This window comes from Mesoplodon mirus (genome assembly GCF_964341445.2).
Source record: "Mesoplodon mirus genome assembly, chromosome: 7".
Lineage (NCBI taxonomy): Eukaryota > Metazoa > Chordata > Mammalia > Artiodactyla > Ziphiidae > Mesoplodon > Mesoplodon mirus.
The window spans coordinates 116,945,879-116,966,964 of record NC_138983.1 but is presented as its reverse complement, the minus strand read 5'-3'; the positions used below and the strand labels follow the sequence as shown (position 1 = coordinate 116,966,964).

The 21,086-nt window shown below is 34.9% G+C and overlaps 1 protein-coding gene across 2 annotated transcripts in view; it reads right to left on the bottom strand.

Moving 5' to 3' along the window:
* Window positions 1–21,086, bottom strand: part of ATM (ATM serine/threonine kinase) — a 141,566-nt gene that overhangs the window by 87,355 nt on the left and 33,125 nt on the right. For both annotated transcript variants that reach the window (XM_082629283.1, XM_082629284.1), the window contains exons 14-27: window positions 20,322–20,547; window positions 18,447–18,572; window positions 17,770–17,895; window positions 16,754–16,843; window positions 15,499–15,670; window positions 13,945–14,144; window positions 11,615–11,697; window positions 11,361–11,516; window positions 10,460–10,535; window positions 10,199–10,329; window positions 8,207–8,327; window positions 6,021–6,194; window positions 4,793–4,962; window positions 3,285–3,531 (exon numbers count right to left, since the gene is read on the bottom strand). In XM_082629283.1, the coding sequence (XP_082485409.1) occupies window positions 3,285–3,531; window positions 4,793–4,962; window positions 6,021–6,194; window positions 8,207–8,327; window positions 10,199–10,329; window positions 10,460–10,535; window positions 11,361–11,516; window positions 11,615–11,697; window positions 13,945–14,144; window positions 15,499–15,670; window positions 16,754–16,843; window positions 17,770–17,895; window positions 18,447–18,572; window positions 20,322–20,547 (2,098 nt within the window). The remainder of the gene's footprint in view (window positions 1–3,284; window positions 3,532–4,792; window positions 4,963–6,020; window positions 6,195–8,206; window positions 8,328–10,198; window positions 10,330–10,459; window positions 10,536–11,360; window positions 11,517–11,614; window positions 11,698–13,944; window positions 14,145–15,498; window positions 15,671–16,753; window positions 16,844–17,769; window positions 17,896–18,446; window positions 18,573–20,321; window positions 20,548–21,086) is intronic.

The window sequence follows — 21,086 nt, the reverse complement described above, 5'->3', positions numbered from 1 at the left end:
CATACCAAACAAGACTCTCTTAATCCAACTCTTTCATTTAATTTTAAAGAATCATTTTAAGATATGGGGAAGGGCTTCCCTGGTGGCGCAGTGGTTGAGAGTCCGCCTGCCGATGCGGGGGACGCGGGTTCGTGCCCCGGTCTGGGAGGATCCCACGTGCCACGGAGCGGCTGGGCCCGTGAGCCATGGCTGCTGGGCCTGCGTGTCCGGAGCCTGTGCTCCGCAGTGGAGAGGCCACAGCAGTGAGAAGCCCGCGTACCGCAAAAAGAAAAAAAAAAAAAGATATGGGGAAAAATGTATATGTATAGCTGATTCACTTCGTTATAAAGCAGAAACTAACACACCATTGTAAAGCAATTATACTCCAATAAAGATGTTAAAAAAATAAAATAAAATGAATCATTTTAATGAGTAAGGCTTCAGGTCTAGCCTGAAATTCCTCAACCTAATCATTTTCCTGCCAACCAAATTCCCCACTGAACTATACTGCTCATCAATCTACATTTTACTCTTATTTGAGAACACCATCTCACTTAGAGAACTCTACTAGTAAGAATTCCCAGTGACTGGCAGTAATCATCCCTTTGTTCCCTGCATAACTTTTCCCCAGATTTCTACTTGGTTGATATCCCAAATTCTGCTACCCACATGCCCTGTCATCAATAGTAGGCTAAATCCTCCTGGACAGGAACAGACCCTTCATCATCCACTTCCTGCCACAGGTAGCCTCACAAAAGGCATTAAGTTCTCTAAATATAAAGAATGGGTATACTATATTACACCTCAGCCGAATGAATGAGAACTGTGAAGTCTTAAAGGTGGATTTGTTAGCTCTCCAAATAAAGAATTACAGTCCTTTAAACCAAAAGGCAAATGGCTGCTTTATTATCTCTACTATCTTTACTTCTTCCACACAGAGGTTTGGAAACACTTCCTAATATAACAAAAATATTCTGTAATGTGACACTAAAGAAATCTAACGATCCTAGCCTTTCCCTGGGCTTACATATTAGTTGTCATGTCATCATTTCCAAGGTTTAAGCCCTTTTAAAAATCCAGCCCTGGGGCTTCTCTGGTGGCTCCATGGTTAAGAATCCACCTGCCAATGCAGGGGACATGGATTCGAGCACTGGTCTGGGAAGATCCCACATGCCGCGGAGCAACTAAGCCCGTGCGCCACAACTACTGAGGCTGTGCTCTAGAGCCCGCAAGCCACAACTACTGAGCACACATGACACAACTACTGAAGCCCGCGCATCTAGAGCCCATGCTCCGCAACAAGAGAAACCACCACAGTGAGAAGCCCACGCACCACAACGAAGAGTAGCCTCCACTCACCACAACAAGAGAAAGCCTGCGTGCAGCAATGAAGACCCAATGCAGTCAAAAATCAATAAATTAAATAAATAAATTAAAAAAAAATCTAGCCCCATTTTCAGTATATCTGGAATAAGTAAGGACAAACTGGCCAAATCCGATTAATATCAGAGGAAAAATTAGTGAGTTTCCCTGCACACAGATGACAGCTGACTTCATTAATTTCATGATTCTCTAACAAGCCAGATCTGTAATGTTTAGCTAAGGTACATATAAATTATTCAGATATCTAGGTATAGCTAAACAATCTTATAACTGTAAATATTCTAAGCATTCAACAACGACAGTTTTAGAAGACTGAAAGACTGATAATAGTGGTACCAACACTTATCCACAGAAAAAAGAATCTTGATTGTTTCAGAGAAACTGCATATTAGAGAAAGAGAAAAAATTAACTTATAATGACGATGCTAAATGAAATTGAGACTAATAAAAATTAGACTTATGTCTTTAACCAATTAGCTAAGAAATTATTTTTAATTTTTACCTCTCTTCATGCTTGAGACTGGTGTTTTAATCAGGGTTTAATGTAATCACGCTTCCCTTCTAGACTTATTCTGACTCAAAACTGCTATCTTTTGGTTTGAACACATAAAGAAGAATAAAGAGTAGGCTTGCTCAGAAGTCTAAGCTGGGAGATTGGGTAAAAGGGGCTAGAGGCAGAGTGTCTTTCATAACGTCCATAACCCCTGGCATGCCAACATTCTGTTCCAACTGCCTTTTGGGCAGGGAGTACCTCTACTCACCATCTGCCTCCAGACTACAGACTTACAACCAGTTCTGACTGGGAATGGCCCACCTAAGCAACTGAGAGTCTTGCTGTTCCACTTCTTGGTTCAACACAGATAACTGGGCAACAAAAAAAGAGTCTCTTGAAGTTTATCCAATTGTAATACTAATGTTGACCAAGCTTGGTTAGTCATCCCTTACTCAGGTTAAAAAAAAAAATTGGAGTGACCAATCCTCTTTTACCTTAAAAAGTTTCCGTATGTATTTTAATATAAGTTGCCTCAAATAATTTTATATATATATAAATTACTATAAAACAAACAGAAATTGTTAGTTCCTTTTTAACTTTACTCCATCTTTCATCAAATAATGAGTACTCAGTATATACTAGATAGTTGGGATACATCTGCAAAAAAGAAGAAAGAAAAAATCCTACCTTCACAGTACTTAGAGTGGAGAAGGTTGATAAAAACCAATGAACATAATTTATAAGTAAGTTACATCATATGTTAGAAGGTAGTAAATGTCATGGAAAAAACAGACTTTGGGAACCTGGGATTGTACTTTTCCTTGAAAAGTGAAGGGCTTGATGAGATTAAAGAGGAAGTGAAAAAGATTTTCTATACCTTGTTCAGTATTGTTTGAATTTAATAACCAGCTTGCATTAATGTATTACTGCCAATTAAAACAAAATTTTGAAAGAAAAAGTGGTAAAATTATTCAAAAGTTTAAAAAAAATTTCTGATTAAAAACATTTCATTTAAAAGCTAATCAAGGGGCCTCCCTGGTGGCGCAGTGGTTGAGAGTCCGCCTGCCGATGCAGGGGATACGGGTTCGTGCCCCGGTCTGGGAGGATCCCATATGCCGCGGAGCGGCTGGGCCCGTGAGCCATGGCCGCTGGGCCTGCGCATCCGGAGCCTGTGCTCCGCAACGGGAGAGGCCACAACAGTGAGAGGCCCGCATACAGCAAAAAGAAAAAAAAAAAAAAAAAAGCTAATCAAAAGGAGAGAACACTGTACAACAATAACAAAAAATTAATGGATTGCCTATGTTAGATAGTGATTATCACATAGTATTAAATTTAATTGCATAAATGATGAATAAATAGCCTTAAAGTTTTGAAGTTACACCTCAGATCAATTAAGGGATAAAAAGTACAGTAGATGTTGAAGTCATACCTGTTTTCCTAATAAGTTTTCATCTTTAAGCATATCATAGACCTTGGTAGCAGTCTTTCTTTGCTGTGCCATCCCACTGTCTCCTGCATCCTCATAAGCAAAGTATGGAAGAATATTTACAATAATCTTTGGAAAGCAGTCTGTCAGAAGACTTTTCCAATCCACTTGAATCTGATTAGCAATGGACTTTACCTCATCAAAATGACTTCTAATCACCAGATGTGGAATCAAAACTTTATAACAAGACCTAAAAATATAAAAATTACAATGTATATTAAAATGTATACATTTTTAATATACATTAAAAATATAATGTTTCAAAGTAAAATTTTATAATATAGTCCTTAAAATAATAAACTGGTTTTGGGAATTCCCTGGCAGTCCAGTGGTTAGGACTCCATGTTTCCACCATGGATTTGATCCCTGGTCAGGGAACTAAGATCCCTCAAGCTGTGTGGCACGGCCAAAAAAAATAAAAAAATAAAATGGTTTAATAAGCATTAGAGCATCGCTTTATCTAGATCATTAAGCACCCTAACTCTAATTTTATAAATGGAGAAATGAAGTTAAGTGAATTCTAAATAGTCACACTAAAAAAAAAAGAGATCACCCTAACAGGGTGATCAAAAACAAGTGAAAATTGAATTTATTTCTTCCGCATAATCAATTTATGCAAAATTATTGTAAAGTGAAAGGTGAAAGCAATTAATAAATTCAAAGAATAAATGTAAATATTATTATTGCCAAAATGAACAAACAATAAGGACCACTAAACAATTACAAACTGCCTTCCCATCATCCTGATACCTAAACATTATTATTTAGTTGTTCCAAATCTCTCCATTTTCAAAATTTTCTTCTCCAGACTTAGAGTTAGCAAAATAAATACTTGTACATTAAACTTTAAATCAAACAGAAATAATGACTAAATGGCCCACAGTTAAGCAACAAATAAGAAAAATAAGGCAGAAATAATCAGCCACTAATAATTTACCTTTGATTTTTCATAGGGAAGATTATTAAATTATTAAAGCTGAAAGAGACCTTAACTATCTCTATATGTAACTCCCTTACTTTAAAGATTAAGAAACCAAGTCCCAGAGGGTGTTCATGTGGCTTGCCTGAAGTCATGTAGCTGGCTACTGGCACAGCTAGGACCAGATCCTAAGTCCACTTCAATACATTTCCATTAAAAAACTCTGCAGGGCCTCCCTGGTGGCGCAGTGGTTGAGAGTCCGCCTGCCGATGCAGGGGATACGGGTTCGTGCCCCGGTCTGGGAGGATCCCACATGCCGCGGAGCGGCTGGGCCCGTGAGCCATGGCCGCTGGGCCTGCGCATCCGGAGCCTGTGCTCCGCAACGGGGGAGGCCACAACAGTGAGAGGCCCGCATACCGCAAAAAAAAAAAAAAAACAAAAAAAAAACACAAAAAACTCTGCAACACTCACATTATCATTAATACCTAATTTTAAATTAAATATATTTCACATGTGACAGATGTAAACCTACCTGTAGAAATCTTCAATGTTTGTGTAGTTTAATAAAATAAAAGGAAAAGAAGATAAGCTGTATTCAGTATCTTGAAGATTTAGCCATTGCCATACCAGATAATCCAAATGAGAAGCCATGAAGTCTTCTAAACGTCTATATCCAAAAGTTTCAGAAAGTTTCTCTAAAACCTATACAAATCAAAAAAGAAGTCAATGTTTTAAGAAAATAATGAAATAATAAATCATTTAAATCCTTAATATTTATTTATAGTATGACTTTAAGCATTCATTTAACTTTTCTATACCTTGATTCACTCATCTATGAAATGGAGATAATAAAGGACCCACTTCAGCAAAACTCAACAAGAAAAATGTATTCAATATAATTACTCAGTGCCTGGTACACAGCAAACCCTCAATAAATGTTAAATGAATAAAAACAGAAAAATATGTTTCAATTTTCAAGATTTGATTATATTTCATTATAAAGTAAAATAATTCTTCTCAGTCCTAAACCGAAATGAGAAAAATCCGAACACTATATTCCACGTACAATAATAATTAGGTAGTGTAGCTGTATAATTTTTTTTAAAGTAACTTCTTACTTTAATACTGAGAGGTAGAAGTTTAACTATCTAGACTGACTACTTATAGGTTGGCCTACTGTAAAGCTCCACTGGAAACCATGCTAGTTATATCAAGCCATGATCTATCACTGGTTCATCATGTAAAAACCTAGGATGTAGAGGCTTGGAACTTCCCAAACCACTAATGCTGAGGTGTTGGAACAGGGGCAGGAGTAAGCATTCTACAACACTGTGTTGGACCCTGGTCTTCCTAATCATACAACTTAAAAGCTTTACAGCTCTAAAATTTGACTCCTGGCCCTGCTAGATCCCAATGTCCTGCTCCAGAATCCACTAGGCAAAACACATACTACTCCTTTTTTCTCCACTTGCCCCAATAAATACTATTCCAGAGGGCCTGGTCTGCATGATGACAGGTCACTCACTCTCGTTAGTTCAATGACTGCCTTGTGAAATGCTCTTAAACTTAATGTAAAAAATGACACTGTATACAAATAAATACACAATTTTAAAAGTTACTGCTTTCTAATATTCCAAATCTAAAAAATAAAACTGTCTCTAAGTCTTTAATAAATGCCACAGTAAAAATCTAGCTTTAACCTTAATTGTTTAAAAGTTACCCAAGGAAGATTATAATAAAAAATATTCATCCACAGTTACCTTTTTAATGAGGTGAGGCTCTAATCCATTCTCTTTCACAGACTTGCATAGGGCGAATAAAGCCTGTTTTTCACATACAGGGCTATAGTATAACACCACAGCTATCATCATCAGTAAAATGGCCTTTCTATTACAAAGCTCATCCAAAATTTCAGAGTTTTCAGCTCTGTGGGACTTCGGAAGAATTTTAAAGAGAATATGCAATGTTAATATTTAAATATTCCAAATAAACCAACCAGACTAAAACCAGAGTACACCACGACAACATCTAAGCAGCCCATGAACAGTTTTAAATCCTATAGTGATGGAGCTAAGAAGAGACATTATGAGAAAGGACCACAGTTTCTACAGAGGGAAAGACTGCTTTTGATACGATCTTATAGAAAGAACTGCCAAACATTTCAATGGGTATAAAGCACTTTAAAGAAAAAAAAAGAGAAAGAAAGAAATTGCAGGAAAGTGAGAGACTAAAAGCTGTTCAACTACCAAGTATTACCTCCTAAGATGTTTACCATTATAACTTAATATATAGCTCTTTATTCTTTAAAAATATTATCATATATATTACTAAAAAAACCAATAAAGTCATGCAACTAGATAGAATGATATATGCTTCTAGTTTAATAACCAATCATTTTTCCAACAGACGTGCACATTTTTTGACTTGCTATACTTGGTAGAAGTTTCTCTTCACATTTGGAAAAAACTGCCAGTCACTAATCCTATTGCTATTTTGGGTACAAAAAAAACTAAGGACCTAATTCCTTTACTAAATGGCAATCACTGACATGTTTGAAAATAGCTATGAGGTTCCCACTAAGTCAACTCCTTTACCTATTCCTTATAAAAGATAGATCTATAGACTCTCTAACATTCAGACTCTCTAACATTCTGGCAATAGTTAAAAATTTAGTTTTACTGGGAACTAAACCCAACGTGCTATGCAAGAGGGAGGAGATACGGGGATATATGTATATGTATAGCTGATTCACTCTGTTATGCAGCAGAAACTAACACACCATTGTAAAGCAATTATACTCCAATGAAGATGTTAAGAAAAAAATGGGGGCTTCTCTGGTGGCACAGTGGTTGAGAGTCTGCCTGCCGATGCAGGGGACACTGGTTCGTGGCCCGGTCCGGGAAGATCTCACATGCCACGGAGCGGCTAGGCCCGTGAGCCATGGCCACTAAGCCTGCGTGTCCGGAGCCTGCGCTCCGCAACGGAAGAGGCCACAGCAGTGAGAGGCCCACGTATCGCAAAAAAAAAAAAAAAAAAAAAAAAAAAGATGTTAAAAAAAAATGAATAGAAGATGCAAGTTCTTTCTATAAACTTGTTCATTACAGTCTGCTTCAATTAATGACATCTAAGACAGAATTTGCTTTTTTTTGATAACAATGTTGATTCATATTATGCTCTCAGATGTACAACTTCTTAGATCTTTCGCCAAATGAACTGCTGTCAGGTCAGTATTCTCCCTTTTTGCACATGACAGGCTGATTTTAAAATATATAATATGTTATTTCTAGTAAATTTTAAATGAGTATTATTTACACTAATTTTTCCAATCTATTGAAAACTTTTTCTAAATTCACATTCTTTCATGCAACTTTCCTTTTCAGTTTGGTGCTGTTACAGAATATATAGTCATTTGACTAACTGCTTCACACACTTTTAATAAACAAATCAAGGCATAGACAAATGAATAAATTCTACCACTAAGACAATTTTTGCCATTTTAAGAAAAATATTATTCTACAGAAAAATATGAAAATCGTAAGGTTCATTAAGGAGCACAAAGATAATTTGATCTTCCCAATTAGAACATTTTTTCCTCAATCCATTTCTTCCTATTGTCACCTGTTCTGTGAATTAGCTTTTAATCAGATCTTACCAAAAAATAGTTTTTAATTAAAAAATAAGCCATTTATACTCCCATAAAAACTCAGTAAATTCTGTTTTTCCTACAAAAATGCTGCATATAAGTTGAACCAAAAGAAATTGTCATTATTCAACCAATTCTGACCTATAAATAAAGTAATTTCAATAAATTCATATAGCTGTTCTAGTCTAAGTTTATATTGTGAACTACTGGATATATACTGTCTTAGGCCAAACTTGGTAAAGTAATATGTGGCATATTTATAGAAAGCATATGATAACAGCAAATAAGCATTACTAAAATTACCACTTCTCTCATTCCTTCCTGAGCTTTCAAGTATGAATTTTCAAACGCTGCTTGCTGAAGCTTCAGAGGAAGTGCTTTCAATAATGTGGAAGGACCTCCTTTTTTCACATGCTGAAATAATCTTAAAAAAAAAAAAAAAAAAGCAAAAAGTGAAATATAAACTGTACTTTCCAAAGCCTATTTACAGGGCAAAAATAAATCACTCTGTGAGACATACTAACATATTAGATTTTCTTTCAAAAGACCAAGGAAATGTGAGTCTATTTAAAGAGGTTCAAATCTACTGCTTAATATTAGGGTCTTTACCATATACTCCATTTTCTCCTAGAACTGAAAAGGGTCTCAACAGACCTTTTAGATTATTGCCCAAACCTGAATATCCCTGAACTCTAACTAACCAGAAAAGTTGTCCTCTGGTCAAATACCAGTTAGAAGCAGCCGCAGACTCTTACATCAACCTGCTTTAATATTTAATCACAACTTAAAAGTGGATAGTTTTACTGTCTTAATATTCCATTACAAAAATTTTCTGTGATAGAGAAAAGCTGATCAGTGCTTTTTGCATAATGTACAATCATATTTAAGGACAACTCTTTAACCAATTTTGTCCTTTATCCTTTTTTACTAATCAAAACTAATGAAAGTATCAACTTTTTTGGTGTTCCTGACTCCTTCAGTTTCTCTAATCTCTCTTAAATAGCCTAATATTAGATGCCTAACAAGTAAACAACCAATAAATAAATGCTATGCTCATGCTACTCATGAATTTATGCATTTTTGAATCTTAAGAGATTTTTTAATGCCACCACTAACCTGCTTTATTATATTCAACTTATGATCCTCTGTAACCCCAGATCTTTAACTTTAGTATATATTTTCTATCTTTTTTAAGGACTTGAAATAAGCACACATTCATTAACAAACCTTACAGTGCTCTATGGTTTTTATTAAAAACAGTCCTAAGCCTGAGCAGCCAGACACGATTCTGACTTATGAAAACATTATTGTCAGAAACTAACACACCATTGTAAAGCAATCATACTCCAATAAAGATGTTAAAAAAAATTATTGTCAGCATATCCAAATTTTGGACACATCGAACACATGTATTTATGTGACTTCTGGGCAAGTTCTTTATAGCATTCTTTATTTATTGGTCACTTACATTTGAACAGTAAAATTACTTAAATGATTTTCAGCTTTGATGTTTTTAAAGCATAATGTAATTTTTTTCAAATGTTCATTGATTTTACAAATTATTAAACAACTGGCACATTCCAAGTATTATTCTAGGTACTAAATATACAAGAAAAGAGAAAAATCAATGCCCTCTAGGAACTTATATCCTAGGTAAATGTGTTAAAATACAATTATTTCAACTGGTGATAAATGCTACAGAGAAAAATAAAGCAGAGAGGTGCTTTATTTACAGGAGTATGAGGCAGGAAAGGCAGAGGTAGGTTATAATTTAGTTTTAAAATCAAGTTGATAACCTGATAAACATGCAGTTGTTAAAAAATTAATATTTGCTTCTTCAGGTACTCAAACATAAAACACATCCCTGTGAGAGAAACACTCCAACGTCTAACTCTATGTTCACTTGAATAAATATGATTGTAATCAGCACAATGTAAAATGTGCTAATTTTCATTTTACAAACTCATATAAAATCTCAGTAATATCCAAACATCCTATATCTCTTGTAAGTGGGAGTAGACACACCTCATTCAACTCAACCACTTACTAGCTGTATGGCACTGAGCAAATTACTTTATCTAAGCCACACAGTTTTCATTAATAAATTGGAGAAAATAATAGTATCAAAGTGATACAGTTGTCAGAATTAAGAGAAAACATAAATGCCAGGCATACAATATATGCTCAGTAAACGTTAACTATTCTTAATATCACAACTAGTGAACTATGGCTGTCCTACACATTGAATTGCTATCTGAAGCACTCCAGACACTTCATGAATACTTGACCCATTACCTATTGATTGACTGTGCAGCCAACATGCGAACTTGGTGATGATTATCAGCAAGAAACTGTGGAAATACTTCATTTACAGGAAAGTCTTTTCCCATTACATTCAGAATAGCCCATTTTGAATAAGGATCAGCCTATGGGAAAAGAACAACTGAGGTTAAATGTGAAATACTAAGAGAAAAATCACCCATTAACAAACAGAAACAAAGACTGCTTTAAAAACGTCAATGGAGACCATATAATAACTGAAGTAGAATAACTCACCTCAAGCAAAGTTTTAAGGCATTTTACTAGTGCCATTCTTACAGAGAATGTGCATTTTCCCTCCTTTGTTAAGTGCCTGAAATAAAGTATGTGTCTTAATATCAAGTAATTATTCCAATAAAAGCACAGTAAAAAAAAAAAAAAACAAAAACACTGGACATTAAGGTTATTCTAGGTTGCTTCCAAAATTTCTTTCCATGCTAAATTTAACTCTCCCTATGTAGCATATGCCAATATTCTCACCTTCCAAAAATTCCAGCTAAAATAAATTGGTTTGAAAAGGAGTTTATTTTAATGTATGTTATTTGTGTCACACGATTATGCCTCATTTTGGGGCTATCCCACTTCAGCCAACCATGTTATAGAAAACTTGCTTTAAAAGGAAAACATTTTTAAAGTTGTTGTGTTGTTATATCAAAGACTTAAAAATGACATTCTATACTGACTCAGAAGTCCTTGCCCACCAAATGGTAGGAGGGCTCTAAATTACATATATGTGCTCCTCTATAGGTGTCTTGGTATTATCTCACACTATGACTATATGCATGAAATAACCAGATAGTGACAAGGCCAATTTGTCCACTTGAGGAATATAAACTACTCAATTGATTTAGACTTGTTGCACTTTGCTTTATTCATCATACATGTCAAACTATTAAGAGATTCAAAATTCGCAGGGAAATACACTAAAACCACTTTAGGAAGCCAAGTCTTAAGCAGAGAACAATGCAGTTCTTCAAGCAATTAAGGAGGGAAACACAAATTACATTTCACTATTGTTAAAAGATGTATATAGTTACATTCGAGGATTACAAGAAATCACTAATGTAGAAATGCAAAGTTTGCATTTGTATGCAGAAGTGGCAAAAGAAAAGTAACTCCACCAAACGTCTATACCCACCAAAATGCTTCAATCACTGTGAGAAACTGTCCTTGAGCATCCCTTGTGTTCTCAGCATCCATATTTCCTTGACATAGGTTCGTCACTATGTGAAGGACATGGTTTAAAATGGTTTTACAAACATCTTGGTCACGGCGATACAAAGAACACACATTGCTGGGATGGAAAAAAATTTAACTTTATCAGCATAACAGAGCACACCAGTTTAATTTACAAATTTAGAGTGAATATTTTATATGGTTTTAATGTCTTACGATAGTGGTTTTAGAAGTTCAACAACATCTTCCATTGGCAAGGGATATTCTTCTCCAGGAAGGTCCTTTAAAAGCACTAGATACTAAGATAGTTGGGTGGGGGAAATTAGTTTTTTCATATATCATTTATTTAAATAAGTACATATATATAACCATAAATTCATATATAAACACGTGTGCATACACACACACACACATGAGCAGTGAATTTTTATGAAGCAATATAATTTAAAAAAAGGTGGAGGCGGGGGTGTTTTGAAGTCAAACAGAGCTGGATTCAAATCCCAGCACCATAACCTGTTACTACTTGAGTGGTTTAAAAACTTGCCTTGTCATCTGAGTCTTTGTACTCCCAGCTGTAAAATGAGGATATACCACTTACCTGGCCAGATTACTGTGAAGATTACAGGAGATGAATGTAAAGGTTTGCATTTATTGTAGGAATTCAGTAAGTGACAGTTGTTATCACTGTTGGAGTTAAGTGCCTGAGCAAGAGTCTGAAACTATATTATGTCACCACCCTCCGAAAACAATGCTTGGGGATAACTTCAATGGTTAAATACTATTCTATTAATGAATTTTGGAAAGCAGAGATAATTATGGGCAGTGAAGAATACAAATACCCTGACCTACCTTCCTATAAGGCAACCTTGTAAGGCTCTCTATGGAACGATAGATATAAAGGGCTACTCAGCAACTACTGGTTGTTATACTGGTAGTTATAATGAGGCAGCCAGTTTCTGACAGCTGCCAAATAATTTTCTAGCTGTATTAAGAATCAGAAGGCATTTTTTTCCTATCATCTGTATGTAGAAAATTGTTTCTCACTCCTTCTGATACTATAAAAGAAAATTAAATTGGACCATTTTAAATATTTGCCATGAGAGTCATGTGTGATGTTACTGAGTGCCTTGAAGTGACTTTGAACATCAAAGCCCCAAGAAAAGCATACAGCCCTCCCCACTGGTTGGGGCTAGAGACTTGACTAGAGTGTTTGCCAGGGTTGAAACCAGGGAATCAAACAGGGTTCAAATAAGCATATTTGCCAGGGCTAGGGGATCAACCAGAACATTCACCACAGCTAGAACATGACAAGGAATTCTACCAGGGACTCAACCTGTATGTTTCCAAGAGGTTCTAATTAGGGAATAACTTGGCATGTTTCCCAGGGCTGGGGAAATCACTTGCCATGTTTGCCAATTTGCTGGGACTAAGATATGACCATGGATGGACTCATCCAGGATATTTGCTGAGACAGGAGCTCTCCCCACATGTTCACCAGCACTCGGGCTAAGGGTATGGCCCACACGGTTGGGAGATAAGTTACATGTAATAATACTGAGTAAACAAGTAAATGCACTGAGGTTAAGTGGGAAGCCAGGTTTCTTACTGTTGGAAAAGGGAGCTACAAATATGGACACAGAAAATAAATCCTATGATGTTAGATTGGAATTGGAGATATCTATCAGTAAATGAGTAAAGTGATGAGAGAAGGGAAGGAGAGAGATTACTTTTCTTAAGTCTAAATCTAATCACGAGGAAACACGAGATCAACTCAAAGTGACGGATTCCATACAGCAAGTGGCTGTACTATTCAAAAATATGAAGGTTGTGAAAGATAAGGAAAGACAAAGGAACTGTTCCACACTGAAAAAAACTGAACAGACCTGACAACTAAATGCAATGATACAATGTTAATTTCCTGATGATTATACTATGGTTATATAGGAGAGTATCATTGTTTTTAGGAAATACGCACTGAAGTAAAGGGGTATCACGTCTGAATATTTAATCTCGAAATGGTTCAGAAAAAAAGTGTGTGCTTGTGTGTGTTTGTGTGTGTGTAGTGTGCAAAGAGAGAGAATGATAAGTCAAATGTGGTAAAATGTTAACTACAGAGGCTTATGAAGGAAATATGGGAGCTTTGTAGTATTTTAACTTTATAGTCACTTTGAAATTACATTTAAAAATTTTAAAGCATATAAACCAAGGTCAAGGCAAGATTCAGACTTCAACAACAATGTTATGTGAGTATTATTTTTACATTCAGAGTCTGTGGCTCTTGGCCTAGTTTAAAATAATAATAATTACACCCAAAGAGAATAAATCTATCCAAAGTCCATCCAAGTTTTAATGTTTCAGTATCCACTTAAATTTTTTTCACAGTATATTAGAAGAAAAGTGTATTTTATAACTAGTCTCAGATTCATTTCTCAAGGAAGCAATTTCAAGTCTTCAAAGGTACTATATGATTCTAATATGTCAGTCCATTACATTTAGCTAGCAACATCAGACACAACTGAAGCACTTCTTCATTTCACTGAACTCACCATGTGTAGATGAAGAGATTTGGTAAGGTCTAGCATGCTAGAATTAATTAACATTAACAATTTCCTTCGAATATCAGCTGCTCTAAATGACACAGTATTGGTCTGAGCAGTGGTTACACACATACACAAGAACTTGAGCATGTCTAAAAAAAGTAGATCTTGCTTTGACAGATGTTCTTCAGCTAAAGGATTCATGGCACCTATAAATAAAAAGCGCTTATTAAGACTAAGAGAGGTGTACAACAAATACATACATTGAACATTAACACAAATATCTTCCCCTTGAACAACAACAAAAAAGAGATAAAAATATATGGAAAGCAAAATTATGATGAAATTGATTACACACTAAAAGCTTCAAAATTCTTCATAAAAGGTTACCCTAGGATTCTGTCATCAATAAATAATCTATGGAAAAATCTATATAGACAAATATTCACTGCAATACTGTTAGAAAGGAATCTAAATTTCTGACAATAAAAAAGTGGTCCAGTGGTTAAGAATCCACCTTCCAATTCAGGGGAAGCCAGTTCGATCCCTGGTCAGGGAACTAAGATAACCCATGCCATGGGGCAACTAAGTCCACACACCTCAACTAGAGAGCCCATGTGCCGCAAACTACAGAGCCCACATGCGCTGGAGCCCACGCGTCAAAACTACAGAGCCGGGGCTTCCCTGGTGGCGCAGTGGTTGAGAGTCCGCCTGCAGATGCAGGGGACACGGGTTCGTGCCCCAGTCCGGGAAGATCCCACATGCCGCAGAGCGGCTTGGCCCGTGAGCCATGGCCGCTGAGCCTACGGGTCCAGAGCCTGTGCTCCGCAACGGGAGAGGCCACAACAGTGAGAGGCCTGCGTACCGCAAAAAAAACAAACAAACAAACAAAAAAAACTACAGAGCCCACATGCTCTGGAGCTCGTGCATAACTAGAGAAGCCCACGCACTGCAACAAAGAGCTCACACCACAATGAATGAAAGATCCCGTATGCCGCAACAAAGATCCCGTGTGCTGCAACTACGACCCGACCCAGCCAAAAAATAAATAAGTTAAAAAAAAAGTGGTCTAGTAAATGATGGTATGTATGTTAATTGGGATATTATAGAGCCATTAAAAAGTATGATTATCAATAGCACAAGTACCTAAATGAAAAAAATGCTTACAGTTAATGTTAAAAGAAAAGAGACAAGGTATAAAAAGGCATTTGAATGTTGATGCTGATTATATTTTGAAAGGGTCTATGTAGAATAACAGAAAAAGGTTAACAACGATAGCATTATGGGTGCTTCTGCACTGTCCTGCTATTTTCCAAATAACCTATTATATGTTTTTATTTATTTAATAATTATTTTAAATTCCCCCATGAAGAATAAAATAGGAAACTAATAAATTCCATGAAAAATCAGGGAATTCTAAAGTGTATAGAGGTGAACAATCCCAACAGACTGTACAAAAAGGAAATAAAATGAGCATAAAATTAGTATCTATGAGGCCTTTCATAATACCAAATCAATGTAAAGAGGTTAAAAAAAAATCCCATGCAGTAAACATATATTTACCAATAGTAATTTGGCTCTCTCCAGATTCATCTGCATCATTAACACTACTAGCAGGGTAATCATTAAATAGACTCATGGATGACTGATCCTCCATCTCCATTAGATTTTCATCAGTACCATCTCCCACTGATTCTACTTCTCTAAAGTCAAATGGCTTTCTGATAAAGGATACCTTCAAATAAGAGAAAGAAAGACGTTCCAAGTTGGCTTCTTTCAGAAGCATGCTATCGTTAAAACTGACCTAATCAAACAATTCAAGATTCAAGTGTATGAAACCCGGCAGTACTATTTCTATTAAATGTCTTGCAACAGGAAAACAGATATATAAACTGTATTGTCTACACAGAAGAATAATACACAATCTTTACAAATGATTTCGTATATTAAAAAGTTTCATACTACCCCAAATTGATGAGGGTGTAGGTAAAATTATAAAATGGTAAGACTGTTTTGGAGGACAATGACATTATTCATCAAAAAGTAAAATTTACATTCCTTTTGAACAAGCAATTTCATTTCTAGAATTTATCCTACATCCTTCATAAGCACAAACAGAAGGAGAAGAAAGTATAAGATATTTACTGCAGAACTCTTTGTAAAAAAAAAAATCATTTAAAATTTTAATTTAGTTGGGTTAAAATACATATATACTATTCCCATATATAATGAAATACCATGGTACTGCCAAAAAAAAAAAAGTATACACAGGTATAGCCCTATGTAGTAGCAACATGGAAAAATGACCAAGATTTATTATTAAATGAAAACACTCAAGTTACAGAATATTTTTTCACTCATTAAATATTTGAATATCTACTATGTGCCAGGCACTGTTCCAGACAAAAAAGTATGTAAGCCCATTTATATGGAAAAAGAAAAATAAATATCACGATGAGAATATGTTGCTTGTCTGGCAAGGTTTTTGTTTTTATTTTTAAGAATAGAGAATTATTTTGAATTTTGGTACAATGTCATACAGAAAAAGGTACTGAGTCCGGATGATTAGTTCCCAATCACTTGGTCTATTATTATTTATTGAGAAATTAACATCCAAGCACTATGCTAGGTATTGATATTAAGAAGCAATCAAATACATTCCCCCCTGCAAACGAAATAACTTTATTTAATTTCCACATTTTAAAAACATAACATACCATATTCTGTGAGATGCATCCCTTTTCAAGAGAGATTTCAAAGTTATAAAAAGCATCTTAGAATCAATGAAATATGGTAGTAAAATAGGAAGCATACTTACTAAACTTGTACAAATATCTGTAATATCATTCATTAGCTTTGATGTTAATAATCGTAGGAAGAAGCCAGATGCAATCTTATTTGGACTGTGCTGTAATTAAGACAAACAAAACACCAAGCAAACAAAGAAATAAAAACAATTATTCTTTGCAGATAATATTTTCTCTATCATGAATGAAACGCAGATTTTCTTTTACACTGGAAATTATCAGAATAAGCATGGATAAAGAGTTTACTATTAGGAGCAAGATATGAATTGCTTCAAAAATACAAACCTCTTTTCTTAAAGTAATAATAACTATAGCAAATATCTTTCATTGAGCATAAACAACATTAAAGTAAAATACCAGCTATTGCCCCTAAACATAAGCAAGCAATAATCATAGCTTAGAGTTTATTCACCCACTCTCTCCTTCCCCACTTATACCAAAACACATTAAAAAACCCAAAATACATGCTGATAATATTGATATATGGCCATGTACTTAACATTAGCTTTAAAAAGTGTTTCTAGTTATTATCAATACTCTGGTCTGGCTCAGCTACCCCTCAGGCCTGCTCCAAATCAAAACAAAGATTACACACAGTAGCACCCTTTCTACCAAATGTTATGTAACACTACCTTGGCAAAAGAGAGTAATGTATGTGCTAGAACTGTTTATCTTTGCAGTGCCCACTAGCCCTCGTGTACTGGTATGCACATCACATACTTAGTAGTCAACAAGTTTTTATTAAATAAATGAAAATACACTGGCAATAAAAGAGTCACCAGTTAGTTGTATATTAAAGGGGTAAAATAATCTCAGAAACTTTCCTGAGAAGGTTAGTTTTGTGCAGTTAGTTTCATGGGAAACTCATATTACCTGTTGCTTTTTTCCTCTGGATACTACCTTAATTTACCAATTTAATTTAAAATCAGTGTATCCACTTATGAATGGACCCAAAAAACAGTAACACCACCAACCAGTTACCATCCTCCTAGGTAGGCTATGGGGTCAAGTAGGAAGAACATCTTACCTTGGTACAGTTATGTAAGCAACGTGTATATAGATGCATCATATTTCTCAGTGAAACAATTCTCGATTCTTCATTTGTCTTATTTTTAAACAAAGTGATACTTTCTCCTGCATACTGCATTAGAGACTATTAAAAAAAAGAAGGAAAAATCCAAATTTCAGTTAAAATCATAGCTGATTGCTTTTTTGTTTTACTTAAGAGGTAATCGTTTTAAGAAGTTATACTTGGTTATAAAATATAATTAAAAATGAACAAATTTTTAAAAACCACAAATCTTATACCCTGTTATCCTTACAAATCACACAACTGACAGAATAGCATCCAGAGATAAAAGTCAGTTTCATGGTTAGAGCCTACTGGATTAACACTCTTGGTTAAGAATTCTTTAGGATAACTGATCCAGGAAAAAATTTTTAAAGTACAGATAAACACCAGTACTTTTGTTAATGAGATTAAATTTTAATGTGATATAATTTCAATTACTGTATTTATAGTTGGCTTAAAATAATTTCAAATTTAAGGAAGGAGATACAATATCATTTCTTCTCAGACTGCATAAGTGAAAAAGAAAGAGCTAACCTACATAAAAATTTGTTTTCCAAACAAATATATCAGTTTTCCCAGTAATATATTTCATTCAAATTAATCCAAAACAATATTGACATAAATCTTCCTACCTTGGCTTTCTGGAATAATTCTGATTCGTATGCTTCCTTTTCAGCTATTACACCCACATAACAATAGCAGCCGAGAACGCCCACCAAAAGACTTGAACACCGGACAAGCGTTTCTGAATTTGAAGTCTTAAAGTAAAACCCAAATAAAAAATTTTTATATTTTGTAAATCATTTCGAGTACTATTATCTTTTGTAAGAGCAAATTTTATGTACATATTAAAAAACAAAAGTTCAGTTAATTGAATTAATAGTGGCATAATTCAGATCATCTCTAAAACCATCTGAGGGATCCCTGCAGAGTTGTGATAACCAGGGTTCTCAGGAAAAACAGAAGTAGTATGTCCTAATGGCGAAGTAATGTATCTCTTCTTAAAGTGGCTTAATGTACTGCACACACAAGCCCTTAAATATGAGGTAAGGAGGAAAGAAAGAAAAAAAACTGATAGGCAAATAAATGTCTGTAACTGTTAGAACATGAGTAGAAGTTAGATTCATAGTAAGAGACATTAAAATGACATTTTGAGCTCCTAAGAGATAAGAACCTTGATTTATTCAGCTTTTTAGAACCCACAGACTAGCACAAGGCATTTTTGCCAGTAGACACTGCTTAACCAATCTTATAGAACTATGTAACAATGTGCAAAGATTACACAGAAAAAGAAAATTTTCAGATTTTTCTGTTCCTATATCGTATGAAATGTCATTTTAGGGGAAAACACAGAAGATCTCATTACTTTGTAATGAAAATGGTTACAACTATAATCCAGAAGTAAGTCAGTAATTAGGGGCAAGATAGAGCAAATAGGCACACTGTCTCTTCTCTGGCTCTTTGTATCATTAATTATGGCTACTGAATCATCTCCTTTGAGTAGCTTGTAGGTTTTATTTTAGTCAACAAATATTTTATCATTTATCATATAACTAAGCACTGCAGAAGATACAAAGATTAATAAAAATTATATATGCCCTTTAATGACCTTCTAGCATAGTTTGAGAGATATTTGTGTATATGGTACAAAGAAGATGCTAAGTGTCATTTAAAAATAGAAATATTAATTACTATTAAAATTAAAAGATGTATGGCTGAGATTATCTAAGAAAGGCTTTAGCGAGGATTTTGACATATGGATTATCTGAACACATAGAAATGGGTAGAAAGACACAGGAGTGTTGGCAAGAGAACAGCACACACAAAGAGAATTTGTGATTTTAAGAGGACAAAGGGGGCTTCCCTGGTGGCGCAGTGGTTGAGAGTCCGCCTGCCGATGCAGGGGACACAGGTTCGTGCCCCGGTCCGGGAAGATCCCACATGCCGCGGAGCGGCTGGGCCCGTGAGCCATGGCCGCTGAGCCTGCGCGTCCGGAGCCTGTGCTCCGCAATGGGAGAGGCCACAACAGTGAGAGGTCCGCATACCGCAAAAAAAAAAAAAAAAAAAAAAAAAAAAGAGGACAAAGGAAATGATATGTGAGCCATTACTAAAGGACCTCTAAAATATGGGTGACTGCTAGTTCATTTATTAATGACTTCTCCCTCTTCAAGTTCAACCAAAATCTATTAGATCAGTTTATATCATGTCCTTTTCTGTTATTGTAATATTTCCCTCCTCTGTATTGAGGTTCTTTTTCATCAAGCACTATGCTCAAAACCTTTATTACTACTCAGCAACTCACACAAAGAATTCTACTTCTTTAATGTCTATGAGAATTCCTGGTAAAAGAAAATAGTCAAATTGTTTTTCTTCAGTTTTCCTTTTTTTCATGCTAAATTTTCCCTATATGTAGCCATGTGCTACTACTTTGCTTTTAAAATTAGGCTTCCTAACAGTCTACCAAAGTAGAATCAAATATAGGCTTTAGTTTGTTTTGAAAATCTCACCTCAGATGAGTAATTATGTAGAAGCTGTTCTGATAATCCCAGAAGATAGCGATCCAGTGATTGCTTGAGATTTTGGTGGACAGAAAAGCCTACACTGGATTGGTGCTTTTCTGTAGTATGTTCTTTCACAATGGTTAAAAAATTCATCTTGTCAAAAGTTGTCTGAAGAAATAGTTCTTCAACTTCTGAGAATGAAGGTTCTTCTGTATCTTTTTGGTGTTGCTCACTTCAAAGAAATAAGATTTTTAATTTGTAAAATCAAATTATCTATTATTTCACCTTCATATAGCAGCAATCTATTACAAATAAAAACATTAACAGCATCTATATTATTCAAAGACTGCTTATACAATTAGTGAATCATTCTTTTAAATGCTTCTCTTCTTTGGATTTTGATAATTACTTGTATAGAATTTCATTATTCAGTAGCAAATTTTACTAATAAACAAACAAAAAAATAAAAGTTACAGTCTCAAAGGCAAATTCAGAAAGTATTAAAAAAATTAATAACAGATATAAACACTAAGAATAACATTATCTGAAAAGTTCCCTTTGATTTCTCCAAAATGTAGATCTTTTTTCATCTTATGCCCTCTGGAGGAAGAGTAGGAATCTTCATGCCAGTGAATCATTTTCAGTCACAGTGATAAACATAAGCCTCTTGAGTCAATCAACTAAAATGAGGTTTTTAGATTTATTCTTGTTTCCCTTATCCTCAATTATCATTAGTTTTTAGCGAACAGTCAGATTTTATTTGACATATAA